Here is an 18,694-nt window from a genome sequence, read left to right as displayed (position 1 = left end):
TGCAAGCTCACCCGCGTCCCGCTTCTCCCTCAGGGTCAGCAGAGGAGCATTTGGAGGAGACACGCCAGCGCTGCTGGGACAGGGACTCTCCAAACACTCACCGTTGATGTGCGCCATGTTTTCAAGTGAGCAGGAGGACTCTGACTCGATGGAGCCGGGTGAGAGCAAAGCATCCCTCCCGCAGCCTGGCAGAGGGGGTGTTGGGGCAGTCAGCGTGGGGCCGAGAGCGGTGGCAGGGGGAGGCAGGAGCTCCCCGGCCGCCCCAGGGCAGGGCCCCTCCTTTCCTCAGCAGGCGGGGCCCAGGCTGGGCAGTGGGCACTGCTGGGACACCCGTGCCTGCAAGGGCCCCTTCCTCTCCAAGGCCTCCAGCCCTGCCCCTCAGCCAGCGAGGCAGGGGCAGAGCAGGCCCCTGGGGGCAATCCCTCAGGGACGCTTCCCCCGGCCCCGCAGAGGTGCTCATCCAGGTGCCATTTGCTCTCTCCCCTCCAGCATGCATGCTGTGCCGCTGGGCAAACCCTGACCCGGATATCTGCGGGCGCAAACTGGAGAACCGAGGGCTCTATGCCCACGAGTTTTGCCTGGTGAGTTACCCCGGGGCTCCCTCCAGCTTTCCGACAGGCAGTCCCTGCCACACTCACCTCACCAGCTCCTCGGCTTTTCTCTTCTGCAGTTTTTTGCCAATGGGATTTCTCAGCAATTGAGCAGGAATGGGGTTGACCTTGAGGTTATTAGACGCACAATCCGGCAGGCAGCACGGAAGGTGAGGACCTGACAAGAACAGGGAGCTTTGTGCCAGGAGAGGTTTGTGGGAGCTTAGCCCAGAGCCCAAGAAAGAAATCCCAGCCCTTCCAACCAGCTCTGGGACACAAGTCTTGCTCCCAGCAGCTCCCCAGAGGCTCCGGCACAGGAGCCTTGTCCGCCAGGCAGCTCTGCGAGCTGTGACCCAGCAGCGGCCACATCCTGCGCCCTGCCTGGAGGTGTGGGGCTGGCTGCGGAGGCCCTGAGGCTGCCGCTGATGGGGGCTGCTCTGCTCTTTCCAGCGATGCTTCGTCTGTGGCGAGAGCAGGGCCACAATCACCTGCCGGGAGACGGGCTGTGACCGCAGCTTCCATCTGCCCTGTGCTGTGGAGGGTGAATGCGTCACCCAGTTCTTTGGGCTCTACAGGTAATGGCAGATGGGCCTCGCAGGGGTGGCTCCTCACCTTCAGTCGCCTTTCTGCCAGTATCAGCCAAGAAATGAACCCATAGTAACACTTACCAGCAGCCGGTCACAGGCAGAGCCAGAGCTGGGCAAGGCCTGGGGCACCTTCACACCCCCTCTCCCATCCTCACCGCCTCTGAGGAAAGACCCAGCAATTCTCATGTCTCTCATCCCTTCCCTCTTCCCCCCAGGTCCTTCTGCTGGGAGCACCGCCCCGAGCAGGCAGTGGAGGTGGCTCCAGAGAAGGACACCAAGTGCCCCATCTGCCTGGACCCTGTGGAGGACAGAAAGTCCTACAGCACCATGGTGTGCCCAGCGTGCAAACACGCCTGGTTCCACAGGGGCTGCATCCAGAATCAGGCTATGCACACTGGATTCTTAGGGTTCCGCTGCCCGCATTGTCAAAATGAATATCGATTTCTGATGGAAATGCTCACCATGGGGATCCGAATCCCCAGGAGGTTGGTTTTTTTTCTTTGCAGCTCACAAGACAGGAGGGTGCAAGTGCTGTGCCGTGCCGTGCCGGGGCCTGCCCCAGCAGACCTGGCCCTCTGCTCTCCCGTGAGTCTGGGCTTCAGCTTCACGGAGGAGTTGGAAAGGGCAGGGGGGAAGAGCAGGGACGCCCTGCACCTGCCTTGTGCCGAGGCAGCAGGGGCTCATCAATTTTCCTTTCTCCATCAGTCTGCCATCTTGGGAGAACAGCAACGCATATGCAGAGCTGGATGAGAGGCACAGGCACTGCAATGCCAGGGAGTGCCTGTGTCCAGGAGGCAGGGAGCACGCAGAGGAAGAGGGGTGAGTTGCCGCAGCTGCACCCCGGGGCTCTGCACGGGATCTCCGTCCCGCCAAGGGCTCAAGGCGGAAGGACTGAGAACAAGAGCTCTGCCGGACAATCCCGTGCTGCCATCACTTGGTCCTCACAGCCATGAACCCGTTTGTTTCCCCAGGTGCTGGCAACTGCTCCTGTGCTGCTCCTGCGCTGCCGAGGGCACCCACAGACGCTGCTCCAGCTTGGGGAACGGCACGGCCAGCTGGGAGTGCGACAGCTGTGCTGGCCTGGGCACCGGTAAGAGGCAAAGCAGCCGGGTGGCCGTGGGCTGGGGGCCAGGCAAGGCCTGGCAGCGGTGCCCAGGGTAGGCTGGGCACTTCCTCTCTGCTCCAGGAGGGCTGGGGGCACCGCTCTGGCCTATCCTGCCGCGGGCCTGGGGGCCGTGCCCTTGACCTTCCTGCTTCCCCTTACAGCCTCCACTGCCGGCTCGGAGCTCGCTGGCCCCAGCACCGCCAGCCAGGCAGGATCAGGATCCTCCTGCAGCTCCCAGGCACCCGAGACCAGCAGCCCCCGCACCAGCAGCCAGTCAGGATTGGGGCAGTCTGTCGGATCTCCGGCACCAGAGGCCAGCAGCCCCAGCATTGCCAGACAGGTGCTGGACCAAACTCCCTCCAGGCCACCCAAAAAGTGCCATGAGAGCAGCAGCTCCAGCTCACCTGGGCCCGACCACAAGCGAAAACGCTCCCGCTTGCAACGTCGGGCCCAGACTCCGTCCAGGCCACCCAAAAGGCACCATGAGAGCAGCAGCTCCAGCTCACCTGGGCCCGACCACAAGCAAAAATGCTCCCGCTTGCAACATCGGGCCCAGACTCCATCCAGGCCACCCAGAAGGCGCCGTGAGAGCAGCAGCTCCAGCTCATCCGGGCCCGTGCAGATGCGAGACCGCTCCCGCGGATGCTGCCATGGGACCAGCCGTGCGCCGTCCCCGAGTGCTGGCCCTCATCCCCCTCCACCGGCACAATAAAGTTGGCCGTTGATCTCTGCACTGGGAGATTCCACGCTCATTTGTTGGCTTCCTCCTCCTCCTCCTCCTCCTCCTCCTGTCCCTTTCTCGAGGGGCAGCGTTAGGGGCTGGGCCCAGAGGATTGTCCTCACCCCGGGGGTTGGCAGCACCTTCCCCACACCTCCTTCCTTGACGGCTAGCCTTGGCCGGCTGCCCAGCATCATGGCCGTGTGCTTCGGGCCTTGCTGGCCCCACAGCCTGCTCAGTTTCCCCGGGGGAAGTTCACACCCACCCCGGGACCGGGGGTCTCTGCCCCAGACCCCGGGAGGGTGGCCCGGCACGGCCCAGTTGGCACCACCGCCCGTCTCCCGACAACGTGGGCTGTGCTCACCCACCCGGCCTGGCCCTCGCCGCTCGCCCCCCAAAATCACGTGCCCCGGCCCCTGCCACTTCTGACACGCTTCAGCTCTGTTTCCTTCTGGATGAGGCTATACTCAATGTCCTGTCCTCGCTGCCTCCCTTAGTGAGAATTGTGGCAAAGTGGCAAAGCTACTTTAAAAGTTCCGTTTGGCGTCACTTCTCTATTTGTGCCGTGAAGATGTCTGTAGATTGTGTCCGTACGGTAGCCAAAGGGCATTGCCCGTTCCCCAGTTCCTGTTCCCCAACACAACTGCTGCTGTACCAACTGAAGGCTTCCTTCTTGCAGTGCAAGCCAAGGCATCCTTTGTACTAGAGACTGCAAACACCTGGTAAGGAATTTACTCCCAGAGTTCAGGAGAGTCAGGGCAGTACCTGTTACTGAGGGCTTGAGTCCTGTCAGATGCCCTTTAGAGCAAAAAATCCACCTGTGCTCTACAGGAGGGTAACAAGGGGCCTGGGAAGTGTCAGCCATCCAAAAGGATTTCCCTCCTGTTGGAGACCAGCAAGTACCTTTCTAGTGCAGGAAGGAGAAAAGATCTGGCTGCAGAGCGACTGCTGAACAGCTCTGTGGAAGCTGGCGGAGAGCTAGAAGGCTGAATCAAAGAATAACGGTGACCAAAGCGCGAAGGAGATCCCGTGGGGTGGCTGTCCAGATTTGAACAACCCTCTGCTCTTCAGGCAAACCACAGGTGGTCTTACGGTGTGTGCATTAAGTGCCTTCCTGATAGGCCTTCGTGCAGCATGAAAGTTGGATCAGGAAAGTGGGGAGCAGCTGTCCTCTCTGAGGAAGGCAGGGGGACCTTGGAGACCCGATGGGCTTTTCTGCCGATTAAGAGGCAGTGAGGAAGGAAAGGAGCTCTAGAGGCTCCAAAAGAGAGCTCGGCGGCAGCACTTTGTCCTTCTGTTCTTGACTGCTGTGACTGGGAAGACGTGAGATCTAGACCGGCCAGAACAGGCAGTGCTCTTCAGGGCGATTGCGACGTGAGCTCCACGGCACTACTGAGCAACAGAGCTCGAATGGAGCTGGCCAAAGAGCTGTGGTCATGCACAGCCTCGCTGGGAACCCAGGGGCTTGTTCCCTGGCACCGGTCACCTCTGTGGGCATCCAGCTGAGGGAGCTCCGTAATGCCCTGGCGTCGGCAGGCAGAGCGAAATCTCAGGAAGGCTGGCGAGAAGGAAACCCTGAGCACCACGCTTTGGCTTGGAAGAAGGCTGGCAGAAGAGGATGGCTGAGGACACTCTAGAAGCAGGAGCTGAAGGAGGCAGCCTGGGAAGCCTCTAGTCACTCTCAGCAGCGTCAGCCAGCTAGTATTGTAGCAGAGCTGCTGGGGCTTTCAGATTTCTGTCTTGGTCCTGAATTGCATTTCAGACCTGGATTCTCCAGTCCTGGATTTCACATTCCTTTTTTCCTACTCTGATTGTACCTGAGACACCGTCTCAATAGTGGACTCAGTGGTGCCAGCCAGGCAGGATCAGGATCCTCCTGCAGCTCCCAGGCACCCGAGACCAGCAGCCCCCGCACCGGCAGCCAGGCAGGATTGGGGCAGTCTGTCGTATTTCTGTCAGCGGAGACCAGCAGTCCCAGGACCAGCAGAGGGTCAGGATTCAGCCCATCCCACGGCACCCCAGTGCTTGAGGGCAGCAGCCGCTCCAGCCCACCTGGGCCCGACTGCGTGTGAGACCACTCCCGCATGCAACATCAGGCCCAAACGCCCTACAGCCGGCCCAGAAGACGCCGTGCAAGGAGCCGTGCGCCAGCACCAAGTGCTGAGAGCAGCACCCCCAGCCAGGCGGCACTGGGGCCATCCCACAGCTCCCTGGCACCCGAGAGCAGCAGCTCCAGCACCAACAGCCAGCTGCCATCAGGGTCCTCCCGCGACTCCCCAGCACTCGGGAGCAGCAGCTGCTCCAGCTCTCCTGGGCCCATGTGGATGCGAGACCGCTCCCGCTTGCGACGTTGGGCCCAAACTCCCTACAGCCGTCCCGGACGCTGCCGTGGGACCAGCCGTGAGCTGTCCCCAATTGATGGCCCTCATCCCCCTCCACCGGCACAATAAAGTTGACTGTTGGTGTCTGCACTGGGAGATTCCACGCTCATTTGTTGGCTTCCTCCTCCTCTTCTCCCTTTCTCGAGGGGCAGCGTTAGGGGCTGGGCCCAGAGGGTTGTCTTCTTCCAAGGGCTTGGTAACATCTTCCCCAGACCTCCCCCCTTGCCGACTGGCCTTGGACAGCTGCCCAGCACCATGGCCATGTGCTTCAGGCCTCACTGGCCCTGGTGGCTGCTGTCTGAGACAGCCTCGAGGATGTTTGCTAACGGCTGAGGAGTTCAGAGAACTCGAGCTTCCTTTGGATGGCGAGAGTCGTTCCCATGGCTGTGACAGGCGGCTTCCCAGGGTCCTGGCCTTTCACGTGGTTGAGAAACTGCCCTCATCACTCCCTGGGGGTCTTTGGCAATGGTGCAGCAGTACAAGCTTCGATCCAGAGGCAAGAGGAGACCCCAGAGGAAGGCAGTCCAGGCTGTGGGCTCAGGTGAGCGCCCAGGCAGCAGGGACGTTTCCTCATCAAGCACCACTGAGTCCACTACTGAAGCTGCAAGGGGGATGGGTGCACCCGCTCTGACTGGATGAGCAGTACTTTGGTTCAGGCATCATGCACAAGTAGGCTGAAATCAGCCCTGCTGCACAAACCTTGGGAATTTTGCTAACCTGTATCTTTTCAGGAGCTGAGGAGACTAGGCCATGTCTTATCAGGAGCTAACAGCGCCAGCCTGAGCTGGGTCTACACAAAACTAAAACTGCTACGGCTGCACACTTGCACGTACACCAAAGATGGGTTTGACTACAAGAAAATCACTTGATGCTATAAATATCTGTAGCCCCCTACACTGAGCTTTCCTGTATGGCGGCAGTGGGCAGCACGGCGGTAATCACACCCTTGAGCAGAAACACCTCTCAAGGTTATACCTCGAGGTCTAGAGACCCCTGACCCAGCATCTGATATCTATATGAGGTAAGCAACATTTTCAATTAGGCCTAAAATTATATTGTATGCTAGCAACGTTTATATATCCAGCTATAGAATAATTATTAGAAGTATAGTAAGTAGTAGAGTGTGTAACCACTGTCTAAATCATCGTCTAAATTGACGTTTAAAGCATTGCCAAACCATTGTCAAACCACTGTTTAGGACTTGTGGGTGATGTGGTGGTTGGAGGCCATCTTGGGTATAGTGACAATGAAATGATAGAGCTCCTTTCCTTCCTCACTGCCTTTTCATCAGCAGAAAAGCCCATCAGGTCTCCCAGGTCCCCCTGCCTTCCTCAGAGAGGACAGCTGCTCCCCACTTTCCTGATCCAACTTTCATGCTGCACGAAGGCCTATCAGGAAGGCACTTAATGCACACACCGTAAGACCACCTGTGGTTTGCCTGAAGAGCAGAGGGTCGTTCAAATCTGGACAGCCACCCCACGGGATCTCCTTCGCGCTTTGGACACCGTTATTCTTTGATTCAGCCTTCTAGCTCTCCGCCAGCTTCCACAGAGCTGTTCAGCAGTCGCTCTGCAGCCAGATCTTTTCTCCTTCCTGCACTAGAAAGGTACTTGCTGGTCTCCAACAGGAGGGAAATCCTTTTGGATGGCTGATGCTTCCCAGGCCCCTTGTTACCCTCCTGTAGAGCACAGGTGGATTTTTTGCTCTAAAGGGCATCTGACAGGACTCAAGCCCTCAGTAACAGGTACTGCCCTGACTCTCCTGAACTCTGGGAGTAAATTCCTTACCAGGTGTTTGCAGTCTCTAGTACAAAGGATGCCTTGGCTTGCACTGCAAGAAGGAAGCCTTCAGTTGGTACAGCAGCAATTGTGTTGGGGAACAGGAACTGGGGAACGGGCAATGCCCTTTGGCTACCGTACGGACACAATCTACAGACATCTTCACGGCACAAACAGAGAAGTGACGCCAAACGGAACTTTTAAAGTAGCTTTGCCACAATTCTCACTAAGGGAGGCAGCGAGGACAGGACATTGAGTATAGCCTCATCCAGAAGGAAACAGAGCTGAAGCGTGTCAGAAGTGGCAGGGGCCGGGGCACGTGATTTTTGGGGGGCGAGCGGCGAGGGCCAGGCCGGGTGGGTGAGCACAGCCCACGTTGTCGGGAGACGGGCGGTGGTGCCAACTGGGCCGTGCCGGGCCACCCTCCCGGGGTCTGGGGCAGAGACCCCCGGTCCCGGGGTGGCTGTGAACTTCCCCCGGGGAAACTGAGCAGGCTGTGGGGCCAGCAAGGCCCGAAGCACACGGCCATGACGCTGGGCAGCCGGCCAAGGCCAGCCGTCAAGGAGGGAGGTGTGGGGAAGGTGCTGCCAACCCCCGGGGTGAGGACAATCCTCTGGGCCCAGCCCCTAACGCTGCCCCTCGAGAAAGGGACAGGAGGAGGAGGAGGAGGAGGAGGAGGAAGCCGACAAATGAGCGTGGAATCTCCCAGTGCAGAGATCAACGGCCAACTTTATTGTGCCGGTGGAGGGGGATGAGGGCCAGCACTCGGGGACGGCGCACGGCTGGTCCCATGGCAGCATCCGCGGGAGCGGTCTCGCATCTGCACGGGCTCAGGTGAGCTGGAGCTGCTGCTCTCACGGCGCCTTCTGGGTGGCCTGGATGGAGTCTGGGCCCGACGTTGCAAGCGGGAGCGTTTTCTCTTGCGGTCGGGCCCAGGTGAGCTGGAGCTGCTGCTGCCCTCAAAATCCAGGGAGCCGTGGGATGGCCCTGCTTTCGCATTGCCAGGGACGCTGGCCTCCGGTGCCAGAGAGCTGTGGGACGGCCCTAATGCTGCCTGGCTGCCCGTGCTGGGGCTATTTGTCTCCGATGCTGGGGAGGCAAAGGAGGACCCCGATAGCACCTGTCTGGCAATGCTGGGGCTGCTGGCCTCTGGTGCCGGAGATCCGACAGACTGCCCCAATCCTGCCTGGCTGGCGGTGCTGGGACCAGCGAGCTCCGAGCCGGCAGTGGAGGCTGTAAGGGGAAGCAGGAAGGTCAAGGGCACGGCCCCCAGGCCCGCGGCAGGATAGGCCAGAGCGGTGCCCCCAGGCCCCCTGGAGCAGAGAGGATGTGCCCAGCCCACCCTGGGCACCCGCTGCCAGGCCTTGCCTGGCCCCCAGCCCCAGCCCACGGCCACCCGGCTGCTTTGCCTCTTACCGGTGCCCAGGCCAGCACAGCTGTCGCACTCCCAGCTGGCCGTGCCGTTCCCCAAGCTGGAGCAGCGTCTGTGGGTGCCCTCGGCAGCGCAGGAGCAGCACAGGAGCAGTTGCCAGCACCTGGGGAAGCAAACGGGTTCATGGCTGTGAGGACCAAGTGACGGCAGCACGGGATTGTCCGGCAGAGCTCTTGTTCTCAGTCCTTCCGCCTTGAGCCCTTGGCGGGACGGAGATCCCGTGCAGAGCCCCGGGGTGCAGCTGCGGCAACTCACCCCTCTTCCTCTGCGTGCTCCCTGCCTCCTGGACACAGGCACTCCCTGGCATTGCAGTGCCTGTGCCTCTCATCCAGCTCTGCATATGCGTTGCTGTTCTCCCAAGATGGCAGACTGATGGAGAAAGGAAAATTGATGAGCCCCTGCTGCCTCGGCACAAGGCAGGTGCAGGGCGTCCCTGCTCTTCCCCCCTGCCCTTTCCAACTCCTCCGTGAAGCTGAAGCCCAGACTCACGGGAGAGCAGAGGGCCAGGTCTGCTGGGGCAGGCCCCGGCACGGCACGGCACAGCACTTGCACCCTCCTGTCTTGTGAGCTGGGCAGAAGGACACCAACCTGAAGGGGACTCGGATCCCCATGGTGAGCATTTCTGAGAGAAAAACATTGCTCTCTTTACAGACCGGGCACTCGAAGGACAAAATGCCAGCACACATAGCCTGTCCCTGCAGGAGAAACACAAGGAGCATGAGGGAGGCCCCGGTGGTGCTGAGCGCCTGCCGTGCCCCAGGGGCGAGGGAGCGGCTCCTACCTGGATGCAGCCCCTGTGGAACCAGGCGTGTTTGCATGCTGGGCACACCATGGTGCTGTAGGACTTTCTGTCCTCCACAGGGTCCAGGCAGATGGGGCACTTGGTGTCCTTCTCCGGAGCCGCCTCCACTGCCTGCTCGGGGCGGTGCTCCCAGCAGAAGGACCTGGGGGGAAGAGGGAAGGGATGGGTGAGGTGAGAAGTGCTCGTTGAGAAGTCCCCGGTGGCGGAGAGGAGGGGAGAGGAGGTACCTGTATGGAGGAAAGAACTGGGTGACGCATTCACCCTCCACGGCACAGGGCAGATGGAATCTGCAGTCACAGCCCATCTCGCAGCAGGTGATGGTGGCCGTGCGATTGCCACAGACGAAGCATTGCTGGAAAGAGCAGAGCAGCCCCCATCAGCGGCAGCCTCAGGGCCTCCGCAGCCAGCCCCACACCTCCGGGCAGGGCGCAGGATGTGGCCGCTGCTGGGTCACAGCCCGCAGAGCCGCCTGGCGGACGAGGCTCCTGTGCTGGAGCCTCTGGGGAGCTGCTGGGAGCAAGACTTGTGTCCCATAGCTGGTTGGAAGGGCTGGGATTTCTTTCTTGGGCTCTGGGCTAAGCTCCCACAAACCTCTCCTGGCACAAAGCTCCCTGTTCTTGTCAGGTCCTCACCTTCCGTGCTGCCTGCTTGACCGTGTCTCTAACATCCTCACAGAGAAATCCCATAAGTCCTACTTTCCCGACCCGTTGCTGAAAACGCTTGCTGCCAAAAAGCTGCAGAAGAGAAAAAACAAGGAGCTGATGAGGAGAGTGTGGCAGGGACTGCCTGTCGGAAAGCTGGAGGGAGCCCTGGGGTAACTCACCAGGCAAAACTCGTGGACATGGATCCCTTGTTTCTCCAGTTTGCGCCCGCAGATATCCGGGTCAGCCTCTGCCCGGTGGCACAGCCGGCATGCTGGAGGGGAGATAGCAAATGGCACCTGGATGAGCACCTCTGCGGGGCCGGGGGAAGCGTCCCTGAGGGATTGCCCCCAGGGGCCTGCTCTGCCCCTGCCTCGCTGGCTGAGGGGCAGGGCTGGAGGCCTTGGAGAGGAAGGGGCCCTTGCAGGCACGGGTGTCCCAGCAGTGCCCACTGCCCAGCCTGGGCCCCGCCTGCTGAGGAAAGGAGGGGCCCTGCCCCGGGGGCGGCCGGGGAGCTCCTGCCTCCCCCTGCCACTGCTCTCGGCCCCACGTTGACTGCCCCGACACCCCCTCTGCCAGGCTGCGGGAGGGATGCTTTGCTCTCACCCGGCTCCATCGAGGCCTTTCGCTTCCTCGAAGACATGGCGCACATCAACGGTGAGCGTTTGGAGAGTCCCTGTCCCAGCAGCGCTGGCGTGTCTCCTCCAAATGCTCCTCTGCTGACCCTGAGGGAGAAGCGGGACGCAGGTGAGCTTGCAGCACAGGCCCAGAGCCCCGAGCTGTGGGGCCCCCCTCCTGCCTCGGCAGCCCTGCGCAAGCCCTGTCCCTCCCCTGCCCTCTCCTCACCTCACCAGGTCGCAGTGACGCACGGCCGGAGCCCAGCGCCCCTTTTATAGGCTTGGCCTCGCGCGTCACAATGACATCACTGTGACATCAGCACCGCTGGCCAAATATGGGCAGGGACGCCCTTGGCCACCTGCCGCCCACTGTGACACGGCCACCGCATCACCGGGTGGGTGTGAAGTGCCGGGGCGGGGGCCCGAGCCCTCGGCACCCACGTAGCCGGGGCGGCTGCTCCTGCAGCCAGTGCAGAGCCAAATGCCAGGGCCCCCGGGGCGGCCGTCGAGGGTGGCACTGTCGGCCGAAAGGTGCTTTGAGCCTGGCCTGGGCTCACGCATCCCATCCCTCAGACGCGGTGGGTGGCCGGGGCACAGCACGGGCCCTCAGGATGTCACAGGTGGCCCAACATCTCTCTCTTGAACTCCTTAGCGCTTTGGTGATGTGCTGCCTCCCGAACAAAAGCAGCGGGACCATGAGCTGGGGAGTGACGGTGGAAACGGCCTTTTTCCATGGCAATAAACGGCCTTTCAGAGTCAGTGTGAGCCTTTCCTTGGTGGGGGAGGAAACTGCGAGTGGCTGTGGGGCAGCTTTGGAGGCGGCGGGTGGGAGTGTTGATTTGTTTGAGGGTGTAAAGGCTCTACAGAGGGATCTGGACAGGCTGGATCCATGGGCCGGGGGTTGTGAAGCACTGGAGCAGGCTGCCCAGGGAAGTGGTGCACTCACCATCCCTGGGGGAAAAAGACATGTAGACGTGGTGCTTCGGGAATGCTTCAGCGGTGGCCTTGGTCGTGTTAGGTTAACGGTTGGACTCTTTGATCTTAAGCCATAGGAGCAGCTCGAGCTGGGTGCCTCCAGGGAGGGATCTAGAACAAAGAAATCCCTGGGCCTTTTCGCCCTTACAAGCCATGCACCCGCTCTTCACACACTGTTCATGCGCCCTGCACATGCCTGTTGGTCCAATGGTAGTTAATGGTCTGGGGTCCTTTTTTTACTTATTGGATTCTTGGTCTCCAGGCGGGCCTTGACACTTGTTATCGGCAGTAACTACAGCTTCTGCTGACAGCTGTAGCCTCCTTCCACTTTGCACTGGTCCCAGGGCCTTCCTCTGGTATGCAAGGAACAGTTCAAGACAGGCTGAATAGTTCTCAACAGTTGCAGCCCAGGTCTTCAGCAACTTTTAACTACCAGTGCTAAGCAAGACTATTCAGACAACAGAATACAGTTAAAAGAATTCAATTAACTGAACTTATTCTACAACAGTCCTCCCTTTTTGTTAAGCATTCCTGCTAACACGTCAAAAAGAACTCATGAAGTCTTTGAAGGCGTTTAACCACTACCCGTAGTCTCACATACAACGCTATTACAAGTAAGAGGCACAATATAATCAGAACTAACAAGATCACTGCTGGGTGGAACACATGATTATAGATTCCTGTAGCTGTTGGCGACCACCCAAAGAGAGTTTCCCACCGTCGGTGTTCTCCATCCTTCTTCACTTGTGACGAATGGTGATTAAGGTTTTTTGCCCATTGTTTTGGACATGTTCTAGCAGCTGATACAAGTCTTCGTGTTTTAGTAGTTTTCTTACCAATGCAAGATTCATTCTGATGGGGATAAGTAATAAACCCTCAGCTAAGGTCTAATTGGACTGTAGCAATTTCTAAGACATTACGGGAGCTGAATAATTAAAATCGCATTCTACAATGTTAGTAAAGTTACAGACACAAACATTTGAGTGATTATTTGTCTCTACAACAGTGTCATCTATCAATATAAGATTGCAAAGAGTTCTCACACAAACACTTCCGTTTCGAATATATACAAGTACAGTTTCAGGGGTTTCTTTGAATGTATTTCAAAATGACAAACATTTTGTTCAGTGTCAAGACAAATGTCTTGAGCTTTGATGGTGTAACTTTTGCAAATCCCTGTTCTTCTTGTACGGCCCATGCATCAACAGCGACAGTCCGCCATTTGTTACTGTTCTGTTGGGCCCATACTCTGTGTTCTAGGGGATAGAGTACAGTTCCATTGTGATTTAATCCTAACGCAATGATTTGGTATATGGTGTATACTGATGCATTGCGTATTGTTAAGACAAGAGCTGTGGGCTTATTATTGATGGGGTTATAAGTGAATTTGACGGGATACCATCACGATTGGAATTCTCTCTCAAAGTCAGTTGCATTTTCCCAAATTGTTGTCTGAATTTTGGGGGGTAAGATACCCCCTTGCCCTTCTCTTATGCTTGCAGCTACTGTAGATTGCATCCACAGTTGTGCTTGGATGCAACTGAGGGCCAGCGAAATGTTATCTTGGGCTACCTCAAGCGCATTCATAATCAATTGGTGGTCCCTTTCTTTAATTCTTTATTACTGAGGCAATATATTGGACAAGAGCCATGGACATGTTCCTAATGCTGACAGAGAGGACCATAATGGGCGCTCTAATTTGTTTAGGTCTCTTGTTGTTGTGCTTAGTTTATTCACAAGGATATTCCTAAGACTAGGATACCGGTCACGTCTCTCTGTGTTTGTCTTGGGGAGACAAGGGTTTGTCCATGTAACCATGCTAACCATCCTGCAAAGGACGTACCCAGGAAGGGGGAACAGGTTGGTTTGATCGTAGAGATACTGATCTGCATCAATAGCTCTACCTGTTTAAGAGATCACAGTGGATTGAACAACACTCATTGCTGACCTGTATTTTTTATCATGCATAGTCCAATTTCAGAAATTTGTGGGATCAATTTCTCCCTCACCGGTGGACGTGTGATAGCTAGGCTCGTTGTAGCGGGTGGTATCGAGGCAATTATTTGTAGGTCACATTAACAAATATTCTCTTTACTTGAAAGCTAATGTACGACCACACAGCATCTGGAATTGAATGTTAGACAATCAATAACATTGGGACAATGAATTTTGGTTATGCTGGTTCTCTCTGTCAAAGTTCAACCATGAGCTGTATCCATTTCACAACAAAAAAGGAGAACTCTTTCATAGGATTCTTCAGGGGTATGGTCACCTGCCCTGTACATATCTATGTGAACCATCTCCCCCTTAGTCATCTTAACTTTGAACTACATGGGGTCATCCATCAATTTTATGCTTAGCTCTCTTTTGGAGCCTCTAGAGCTCCTTTCCTTCCTCACTGCCTCTTAATCGGCAGAAAAGCCCATCAGGTCTCCCAGGTCCCCCTGCCTTCCTCAGAGAGGACAGCTGCTCCCCACTTTCCTGATCCAACTTTCATGCTGCACGAAGGCCTATCAGGAAGGCACTTAATGCACACACCGTAAGACCACCTGTGGTTTGCCTGAAGAGCAGAGGGTTGTTCAAATCTGGACAGCCACCCCACGGGATCTCCTTCGCGCTTTGGTCACCGTTATTCTTTGATTCAGCCTTCTAGCTCTCCGCCAGCTTACACAGAGCTGTTCAGCAGTCGCTCTGCAGCCAGATCTTTTCTCCTTCCTGCACTAGAAAGGTACTTGCTGGTCTCCAACAGGAGGGAAATCCTTTTGGATGGCTGACGCTTCCCAGGCCCCTTGTTACCCTCCTGTAGAGCACAGGTGGATTTTTTGCTCTAAAGGGCATCTGACAGGACTCAAGCCCTCAGTAACAGGTACTGCCCTGACTCTCCTGAACTCTGGGAGTAAATTCCTTACCAGGTGTTTGCAGTCTCTAGTACAAAGGATGCCTTGGCTTGCACTGCAAGAAGGAAGCCTTCAGTTGGTACAGCAGCAATTGTGTTGGGGAACAGGAACTGGGGAACGGGCAATGCCCTTTGGCTACCGTACGGACACAATCTACAGACATCTTCACGGCACAAACAGAGAAGTGACGCCAAACGGAACTTTTAAAGTAGCTTTGCCACTTTGCCACAATTCTCACTAAGGGAGGCAGCGAGGACAGGACATTGAGTATAGCCTCATCCAGAAGGAAACAGAGCTGAAGCGTGTCAGAAGTGGCAGGGGCCGGGGCACGTGATTTTTGGGGGGCGAGCGGCGAGGGCCAGGCCGGGTGGGTGAGCACAGCCCACGTTGTCGGGAGACGGGCGGTGGTGCCAACTGGGCCGTGCCGGGCCACCCTCCCGGGGTCTGGGGCAGAGACCCCCGGTCCCGGGGTGGCTGTGAACTTCCCCCGGGGAAACTGAGCAGGCTGTGGGGCCAGCAAGGCCCGAAGAACACGGCCATGATGCTGGGCAGCCGGCCAAGGCCAGCCGTCAAGGAGGGAGGTGTGGGGAAGGTGCTGCCAACCCCCGGGGTGAGGACAATCCTCTGGGCCCAGCCCCTAACGCTGCCCCTCGAGAAAGGGACAGGAGGAGGAGGAGGAGGAGGAGGAGGAAGCCGACAAATGAGCGTGGAATCTCCCAGTGCAGAGATCAACGGCCAACTTTATTGTGCCGGTGGAGGGGGATGAGGGCCAGCACTCGGGGACGGCGCACGGCTGGTCCCATGGCAGCATCCGTGAGAGCGGTCTCGCATCTGCACGGGCCCGGATGAGCTGGAGCTGCTGCTCTCACGGTGCGTTCTGGGTGGCCTGGATGGAGTCTGGGCCCGATGTTGCAAGCGGGAGCGTTTTCGCTTGTGGTCGGGCCCAGGTGAGCTGGAGCTGCTGCTCTCATGGTGCCTTTTGGGTGGCCTGGATGGAGTCTGGGCCCGATGTTGCAAGCGGGAGTGTTTTCGCTTGTGGTCGGGCCCAGGTGAGCTGGAGCTGCTGCTGCCCTCAAAATCCAGGGAGCCGTGGGATGGCCCCAGTCCTGACCCTCTGCTGGTCCTGGGGCTGCTGGCCTCTGGTGCCGGAGATCCGACAGACTGCCCCAATCCTGACTGGCTGCTGGTGCGGGGGCTGCTGGTCTCGGGTGCCTGGGAGCTGCAGGAGGATCCTGATCCTGCCTGGCTGGCGGTGCTGGGGCCAGCGAGCTCCGAGCCGGCAGTGGAGGCTGTAAGGGGAAGCAGGTAGGTCAGGGGCACGGCCCCCAGGCCCGCGGCAGGATAGGCCAGAGCGGTGCCCCCAGCCCTCCTGGAGCAGAGAGGATGTGCCCAGCCCACCCTGGGCACCCGCTGCCAGGCCTTGCCTGGCCCCCAGCCCCAGCCCACGGCCACCCGGCTGCTTTGCCTCTTACCGGTGCCCAGGCCAGCACAGCTGTCGCACTCCCAGCTGGCCGTGCCGTTCCCCAAGCTGGAGCAGCGTCTGTGGGTGCCCTCGGCAGCGCAGGAGCAGCACAGGAGCAGTTGCCAGCACCTGGGGAAGCAAACGGGTTCATGGCTGTGAGGACCAAGTGACGGCAGCACGGGATTGTCCGGCAGAGCTCTTGTTCTCAGTCCTTCCGCCTTGAGCCCTTGGCGGGACGGAGATCCTGTGCAGAGCCCCGGGGTGCAGCTGCGGCAACTCACCCCTCTTCCTCTGCGTGCTCCCTGCCTCCTGGACACAGGCACTCCCTGGCATTGCAGTGCCTGTGCCTCTCATCCAGCTCTGCATATGCGTTGCTGTTCTCCGATGACGGCAGACTGATGGAGAAAGGAAAATTGATGAGCCCCTGCTGCCTCGGCACAAGGCAGGTGCAGGGCGTCCCTGCTCTTCCCCCCTGCCCTTTCCAACTCCTCCGTGAAGCTGAAGCCCAGACTCACGGGAGAGCAGAGGGCCAGGTCTGCTGGGGCAGGCCCCGGCACGGCACGGCACAGCACTTGCACCCTCCTGTCTTGTGAGCTGCAAAGAAGGACACCAACCTGAAGGGGACTCGGATCCCCATGGTGAGCATTTCTGAGAGAAAAACATCGCTCTCTTTACAGACCGGGCACTCGAAGGACAACATGTCAGCGCGCGCAGCCTGTCCCTGCAGGAGAAATACAAGGAGCATGAGGGAGGCCACGGTGGTGCTGAGCGCCTGCTGTGCCCCAGGGGCGAGGGAGCGGCTCCTACCTGGATGCAGCCCCTGTGGAACCAGGCGTGTTTGCATGCTGGGCACACCATGGTGCTGTAGGACTTTCTGTCCTCCACAGGGTCCAGGCAGATGGGGCACGTGGTGTCCTTCTCCGGAGCCGCCTCCACTGCCTGCTCGGGGCGGTGCTCCCAGCAGAAGGACCTGGGGGGAAGAGGGAAGGGATGGGTGAGGTGAGAAGTGCTCGTTGAGAAGTCCCCGGTGGCGGAGAGGAGGAGAGAGGAGGTACCTGTATGGAGGGAGGAACTGGGTGATGCATTCACCCTCCACGGCACAGGGCAGATGGAATCTGCGGTCACAGCCCATCTCGCAGCAGGTGATGGTGGCCCCGCGCTCACCACAGACGAAGCATTGCTGGAAAGAGCAGAGCAGCCCCTATCAGCGGCAGCCTCAGGGCCTCTGCAGCCAGCCCCACACCTCCGGGCAGGGCGCAGGATGCGGCCGCTGCTGGGTCACAGCCCGCAGAGCCACCTGGCGGACGAGGCTCCTGTGCCGGAGCCTCTGGGGAGCTGCTGGGAGCAAGACTTGTGTCCCAGAGCTGGTTGGAAGGGCTGGGATTTCTTTCTTGGGCTCTGGCCTAAGCTTCCGCAAACCTCTCATGGCACAAAGCTCCCTGTTCTGGTCAGGTCCTCACCTCCAGAAATGCCTCGTTGAACATGTATCTAACATCCTCACGGCAAAATCCCATAAGTCCTACTTTCTTGACCCGGTGCTGAAAACGCTTGCTGCCAAAAAGCTGCAGAAGAGAAAAAACGAGGAGCTGATGAGGAGAGTGTGGCAGGGACTGCCTGTCGGAAAGCTGGAGGGAGCCCCGGGGTAACTCACCAGGCAAAACTCGTGGACATGGATCCCTTGTTTCTCCAGTTTGCGCCCGCAGATATCTGGGTCAGCCTCTGCCCGGCGGCACAGCCGGCAGTCTGGAGGGGAGAGAGCAAATGGCATCTGGATGAGCACCTCTGCGGGGCCGGGGGAAGCGTCCCTGAGGGATTGCCCCCAGGGGCCTGCTCTGCCCCTGCCTCGCTGGCTGAGGGGCAGGGCTGGAGGCCTTGGAGAGGAAGGGGCCCTTGCAGGCACGGGTGTCCCAGCAGTGCCCACTGCCCAGCCTGGGCCCCGCCTGCTGAGGAAAGGAGGGGCCCTGCCCCGGGGCGGCCGGGGAGCTCCTGCCTCCCCCTGCCACCGCTCTCGGCCCCACGCTGACTGCCCCGACACCCCCTCTGCCAGGCTGCGGGAGGGATGCTTTGCTCTCACCCCATTCCATCGAGTCAGAGTCCTCCTCCTCACTTGAAGACAGGTTGCCCATCTTCGGTGAGCGTTTGGAGAGTCCCTGTCCCAGCAGCGCTGGCGTGTCTCCTCCAAATGCTCCTCTGCTGACCCTGAGGGAGAAGCGGGATGCGGGTGAGCTTGCAGCACAGGCCCAGAGCCCCGAGGTGTGGGGCTCCCCCCCTGCCTCGGCAGCCCCGCGCAAGCCCTGTCCCTCCCCTGCCCTCTCCTCACCTCACCAGGTCGCAGTGACGCACGGCCGGAGCCCAGCGCCCCTTTTATAGGCTTGGCCTCGCGCGTCACAATGGCCACTGTGACATCAGCACCGCTGGCCAAATATGGGCAGGGACACCCTTGGCCACCTGCCGCCCACTGTGACACGGCCACCGCATCACCGGGTGGGTGTGAAGTGCCGGGGCGGGGGCCCGAGCCCTCGGCACCCACGTAGCCGGGGCGGCTGCTCCTGCCAGTGCAGAGCCAAATGCCAGGGCCCCCGGGGCGGCCGTCAAGGGTGGCACTGTCGGCCGAAAGGTGCTTTGAGCCTGGCCTGGGCTCACACATCCCATCCCTCAGACGCGGTGGGTGGCTGGGGCACAGCACGGGCCCTCAGGATGTCACAGGTG

At 59.2% G+C, this 18,694-nt stretch overlaps 3 protein-coding genes across 3 annotated transcripts; 1 reads left to right on the top strand and 2 right to left on the bottom strand.

Annotated features, from left to right (window-relative positions):
• The first annotated feature begins 115 nt into the window (after window positions 1-115).
• Window positions 116-2,994, top strand: LOC137674450 (PHD finger protein 7-like). Its single transcript, XM_068419799.1, has 8 exons — window positions 116-158; window positions 490-581; window positions 671-760; window positions 1,020-1,165; window positions 1,393-1,662; window positions 1,883-1,996; window positions 2,149-2,267; window positions 2,444-2,994. Exons 1-8 carry the CDS (start codon window positions 116-118, stop codon window positions 2,992-2,994), a joined length of 1,425 nt encoding a protein of 474 aa, XP_068275900.1.
• Window positions 2,995-7,889: 4,895 nt separating this feature from the next.
• Window positions 7,890-10,650, bottom strand: LOC137674449 (PHD finger protein 7-like). Its single transcript, XM_068419798.1, is given in 10 exon segments — window positions 7,890-8,392; window positions 8,576-8,694; window positions 8,847-8,960; window positions 9,180-9,317; window positions 9,319-9,366; window positions 9,368-9,535; window positions 9,621-9,745; window positions 10,026-10,127; window positions 10,217-10,308; window positions 10,641-10,650. Coding segments are annotated over 10 exon segments (1,419 nt in total).
• A 4,614-nt stretch (window positions 10,651-15,264) lies between these two features.
• On the bottom strand, window positions 15,265-17,753 carry LOC137674447 (PHD finger protein 7-like). Its single transcript, XM_068419797.1, is given in 9 exon segments — window positions 15,265-15,812; window positions 15,996-16,114; window positions 16,267-16,380; window positions 16,600-16,737; window positions 16,739-16,786; window positions 16,788-16,955; window positions 17,041-17,165; window positions 17,446-17,547; window positions 17,637-17,753. Coding segments are annotated over 9 exon segments (1,479 nt in total).
• Between the last annotated feature and the right edge of the window lie 941 nt (window positions 17,754-18,694).

Source organism: Nyctibius grandis, chromosome 29 (assembly GCF_013368605.1).
Source record: "Nyctibius grandis isolate bNycGra1 chromosome 29, bNycGra1.pri, whole genome shotgun sequence".
Taxonomy (NCBI): domain Eukaryota; kingdom Metazoa; phylum Chordata; class Aves; order Nyctibiiformes; family Nyctibiidae; genus Nyctibius; species Nyctibius grandis.
The sequence above is the reverse complement of the archived record's forward strand: the minus strand, read 5'-3'. Positions and strand labels throughout refer to the sequence as shown.

Excerpts from the sequence above, each read along its gene's own strand:
- LOC137674450 (XM_068419799.1), top strand. The coding sequence starts at position 116 with ATGTTTTCAAGTGAGCAGGAGGACTCTGACTCGATGGAGCCGG. Across the intron at positions 159-489 it reads CTCTGACTCGATGGAGCCGG|CATGCATGCTGTGCCGCTGG; the intron begins GTGAGAGCAAAG and ends TCTCCCCTCCAG. Across the intron at positions 2,268-2,443 it reads CTGTGCTGGCCTGGGCACCG|CCTCCACTGCCGGCTCGGAG; the intron begins GTAAGAGGCAAA and ends TTCCCCTTACAG.